Source organism: Phoxinus phoxinus (genome assembly GCF_949152265.1).
Source record: "Phoxinus phoxinus genome assembly, chromosome: 8".
Classification (NCBI taxonomy): domain Eukaryota; kingdom Metazoa; phylum Chordata; class Actinopteri; order Cypriniformes; family Leuciscidae; genus Phoxinus; species Phoxinus phoxinus.
Window position 1 is genome coordinate 37,935,366 of NC_136883.1, and position 5,000 is coordinate 37,940,365.

The 5,000-nt window shown below is 46.0% G+C and overlaps 1 protein-coding gene across 2 annotated transcripts in view; it reads left to right on the top strand.

The window, feature by feature from the left end:
• fbn1 (fibrillin 1) overlaps positions 1 to 5,000 on the top strand; it is an 80,969-nt gene that overhangs the window by 22,082 nt on the left and 53,887 nt on the right. For both annotated transcript variants that reach the window (XM_079620190.1, XM_079620189.1), the window contains 3 exons: positions 2,687 to 2,839; positions 3,984 to 4,229; positions 4,811 to 4,957. In XM_079620190.1, coding sequence (XP_079476316.1) covers positions 2,687 to 2,839; positions 3,984 to 4,229; positions 4,811 to 4,957 — 546 coding nt within the window. The remainder of the gene's footprint in view (positions 1 to 2,686; positions 2,840 to 3,983; positions 4,230 to 4,810; positions 4,958 to 5,000) is intronic.

Here is a 5,000-nt window from a genome sequence, read left to right on the forward strand (position 1 = left end):
TGAGTGATGGGTAGGTTTAGGGGCTCAGGTTAGTGTGTGTGTGTGTGTGATGGGTAGGTTTAGGGGCTCCGGTTAGTGTGTGTCTGTGTGTGATGGGTAGGTTTAGGGGCTCAGGTTAGTGTGTGTGTGTGTGATGGGTAGGTTTAGGGGCTCCGGTTAGTGCGTGTGTGTGAGTGATGGGTAGGTTTAGGGGCTCAGGTTAGTGTGTGTGTGATGGTTAGGTTTAGGGGCTCAGGTTAGTGTGTGTGTGTGAGTGATGGGTAGGTTTAGGGGCTCAGGTTAGTGTGTGTGTGTGTGTGAGTGATGGGTAGGTTTAGGGGCTTAGGTTAGTGTGTGTGTGTGTGTGATGGGTAGGTTTAGGGGCTCCGGTTAGTGTGTGTCTGTGTGTGATGGGTAGGTTTAGGGGCTCAGGTTAGTGTGTGTGTGTGTGTGTGTGATGGGTAGGTTTAGGGGCTCCGGTTAGTGCGTGTGTGTGAGTGATGGGTAGGTTTAGGGGCTCAGGTTAGTGTGTGTGTGTGTGTGTGTGATGGGTAGGTTTAGGGGCTCCGGTTAGTGCGTGTGCGTGTGTGTGAGTGATGGGTAGGTTTAGGGGTTAGGGGCTCGGGTTAGTGTGTGTGTGTGTGTGATGGGTAGGTTTAGGGGTTAGGGGCTCGGGTTAGTGTGTGTGTGTGTGTGATGGGTAGGTTTAGGGGTTAGGGGCTCGGGTTAGTGTGTGTGTGTGTGTGATGGGTAGGTTTAGGGGTTAGGGGCTCGGGTTAGTGTGTGTGTGTGAGTGATGGGTAGGTTTAGGGGTTAGGGGCTCAGGTTAGTGTGTGTGTGTGTGTGATGGGTAGGTTTAGGGGTTAGGGGCTCGGGTTAGTGTGTGTGTGTGTGTGTGTGTGAGTGATGGGTAGGTTTAGGGGCTCAGGTTAGTGTGTGTGTGTGTGTGTGTGTGTGTGATGGGTAGGTTTAGGGGCTCGGGTTAGTGTGTGTGTGTGTGTGTGTGTGTGAGTGATGGGTAGGTTTAGGGGCTCAGGTTAGTGTGTGTGTGTGTGTGTGATGGGTAGGTTTAGGGGCTCAGGTTAGTGTGTGTGCGTGTGTGTGAGTGATGGGTAGGTTTAGGGGCTCAGGTTAGTGTGTGTGTGTGTGTGATGGGTAGGTTTAGGGGTTAGGGGCTCGGGTTAGTGTGTGTGTGTGTGTGTGTGTGTGAGTGATGGGTAGGTTTAGGGGCTCAGGTTAGTGTGTGTGTGTGTGTGTGTGTGTGTGATGGGTAGGTTTAGGGGCTCGGGTTAGTGTGTGTGTGTGTGTGTGTGTGTGTGTGTGTGAGTGATGGGTAGGTTTAGGGGCTCGGGTTAGTGTGTGTGTGTGTGTGTGTGATGGGTAGGTTTAGGGGCTCAGGTTAGTGTGTGTGTGTGTGTGTGTGTGATGGGTAGGTTTAGGGGTTAGGGGCTCGGGTTAGTGTGTGTGTGTGTGTGTGTGTGTGTGAGTGATGGGTAGGTTTAGGGGCTCAGGTTAGTGTGTGTGTGTGTGTGTGATGGGTAGGTTTAGGGGCTCGGGTTAGTGTGTGTGTGTGTGTGTGTGTGTGTGTGTGTGTGTGAGTGTGTGTGAGTGATGGGTAGGTTTAGGGGCTCGGGTTAGTGTGTGTGTGTGTGTGATGGGTAGGTTTAGGGGCTCAGGTTAGTGTGTGTGTGTGTGTGTGTGTGTGTGATGGGTAGGTTTAGGGGCTCAGGTTAGTGTGTGTGTGTGTGTGTGTGTGTGTGATGGGTAGGTTTAGGGGCTAGGGGCTCAGGTTAGTGTGTGTGTGTGTGTGTGTGTGTGTGTGTGTGTGTGTGTGTGTGTGTGTGTGTGTGTGTGTGTGTGTGTGATGGGTAGGTTTAGGGGTTAGGGGCTCGGGTTAGTGTGTGTGTGTGTGTGTGTGTGTGTGAGTGATGGGTAGGTTTAGGGGCTCAGGTTAGTGTGTGTGTGTGTGTGTGTGTGTGTGATGGGTAGGTTTAGGGGCTCGGGTTAGTGTGTGTGTGTGTGTGTGTGTGTGTGTGAGTGATGGGTAGGTTTAGGGGCTCGGGTTAGTGTGTGTGTGTGTGTGATGGGTAGGTTTAGGGGCTCAGTTTAGTGTGTGTGTGTGTGTGATGGGTAGGTTTAGGGGCTCAGTTTAGTGTGTGTCTGTGTGTGTGTGTGTGATGGGTAGGTTTAGGGGTCGGGTTAGTGTGTGTGTGTGTGTGTGTGTGTGTGTGTGATGGGTAGGTTTAGGGGTCGGGTTAGTGTGTGTGTGTGTGTGTGTGTGATGGGTAGGTTTAGGGGCTCGGGTTAGTGTGTGTGTGTGTGTGTGTGTGTGTGTGTGTGATGGGTAGGTTTAGGGGCTCGGGTTACTGTGTGTGTGTGTGTGTGTGTGATGGGTAGGTTTAGGGGCTCGGGTTACTGTGTTGTGTGTGTGTGTGATGGGTAGGTTTAGGGGTCGGGTTAGTGTAAGTGGATAGAATATACAGTTTGGACAGTATAAAAACCATTACATCTATGGAGAATACCCACAAAGATAGCGAACCAGACGTGTGTGTGTGAGTGTGACTGTGTGTGTCTGTGAGTGTGTGTGTCCACGTAATTTACAAACGCAGACTGTTTTAGCTTCAGAAATGTAACAGAACCAAGTGAAGCCCTCAGAAGTGGAGTGACTCTGTATTGACCTGCAGTGTGAACGTGTGTTCTGCTCCAGATTCCCGCACAGGGTTCTGCTACGCTAACATCGTGAGCGGACGCTGTGCTAACCTGCTGCCGCAGCGCATGCCGAAGAGCCAGTGCTGCTGTGAGAACCGAGGATGCTGGTCCGGGTCCACTGTCCCAGAGATGTGTCCCATCCGCGGAACAGGTGACGCCACAAAACACACTTCAACACACAACATGACAGTCAGCTTCCTTTAATCTCTGAAGATCTCATTATACAGTCTGTCTCTCAGTTCGGTTCACATTGCTTCACTAGCAGCTTTATTACACTGCAAAAAATTCTTACTTAGTATTTTTCTCTTGTTTCCAGTCCAAATATCTAAACATTCTTAAATCAAGATGCAATTACTAGATGAGTAAAATTATATAACATATTATGTCCTGTTTTCTAGAGGAATTAATCAAAATTAAGTGAGTTGATGCTTAAAAAAGCAAAATGATCTGCCAATGGGATAAGAAAAATAATCTCTATTCAAACTGAAACAAGAATTTTTTTTTTATCCCGTTGGCAGATAATTTTGCTTGTTTTAAGCAAAAACTCACTTAATTTAGATTTATTTCCCCAAAAACAGGACATAACATCATATGTCCTTTTACTCATCTTGAAAATGCCTCTTGATTTATAAATTTTATATATTTGGACTGCAAACAAGATACAAATACTAAGTAAGAATTTATTTTTTTTGCAGTGTAATAACTGAAATTTCTATTGTCATTAAAACAATGTAGTAAACAGTTTATCGGTTGAACTATTGACATAGCATTTGAACAAGCAATACAGAAAGGAAAAACTGATAATAAATTATGATTACGATACAGAAATCATGTGATCATGTGAACTCAAATTTGAAACACAACTTGTTTAGATTTATGGCTAAGATTTTTTCAAAGTAAAATGTTTTTTGGAAAATATATTTTCATATAAAAATAGTTTTTTGTGTGCATTTTTCGTGACAATAAACATACAATTCTATAACTTTTTTAACCTTTTTTTTCACTTCAGCAATAATATGCCAAGTGCCTAACCAAACTGAAGTGTGTGAACCAAAGCATTCAAGATTTATGACAGATTAACTACTGCACTAGTAATATAATGTACGGTAGTACCATAAAATCACCTAATAATACAAAATATTATCGAACTAAAATATAGTACAATCATATAATTGAAAAAAAAAATCGATCATTTTTGATCGACACACGAACAGTACTAGACGGTTAACTAATGAAACTGAAGAATATGAATTGAATATGAATATGAAACTGAACAAATCTCTCTCTCTTCTCAGAGGAGTATCAGAGGCTCTGTCTGATTGGTCACACGATTCCTGACCCTGACCGACCAGATCTGGGTCCATATCCTGGTCCTGGTCCTGGTCCTGGTCCACGTCCCGGTCCTGGTCCTGGTCCCGGTCCCGGTCCCGGTCCCGGCCCCTATGACCCAAATGATCCTTACCGACCTGACGTGTTCCCGTTTGACCCTTTACCTGTGCGGCCCACACTTCCTGAGCTTCCCTCGTTCACCATCAGGCCTGGTGAGACACAAACACAAAAGAAAAACACAGCTGGATTTGTAGATGTGTTAGAATCGGATTGGTATATGAAATGTTTATATCAAACATGTTTTAGTAAATTCTTCTGCCTGAGTCTCAAGATCACATGATCCAGTTTCAGGACGATGTGATGAAACAGCGGAGTGTGTCGAACTCAAGAAACTTCAGTCGCTTCCTGTCTGGTTCAAAGTTAAATTTATGCGTTAAAATTGTGGAGCAGCAGCTCATTTGCATTTAAAGGGACAGACACAAACCGGTGCGTTTTTGCTCACCCTCAAAAAGTGACGATTTTAACATGCGATATAAATATATCTGTGGGGGTATTTTGAGCTAAAACTTCACACACACACTCTGGGGACATCAGAGACTTATTTTACATGTTGTGAAAAGGGCGTAATACCCCCCCTCTAAAATCAAATCTCACAACTTTTCCTTATGCATGTGTCGCAGTGTTGAGGATGAGACTCTGAGCTTCTCTCTCTCTCTCTCTCTCTCTCTCTCTCTCTCTCTCTCTCTCTCTCTCTCTCTCTCTCTCTCTCTCTCTCTCTCTCTCTCTCTCTCAGTCATCCTGCCTCAGAACGTCAGCATCGGGAACATGTGCGTGGCCTTTCGTAACCTGTGCATCAACGGGCGCTGTGTGCCGACGCCGGGGAGCTACCGCTGCGAGTGCAACATGGGCTTCAGGCTGGACGGCCGCGGAGAATGCATCGGTCAGTGCAGTGGTCACCTTTAATTATATAGCGCTTTTTACAA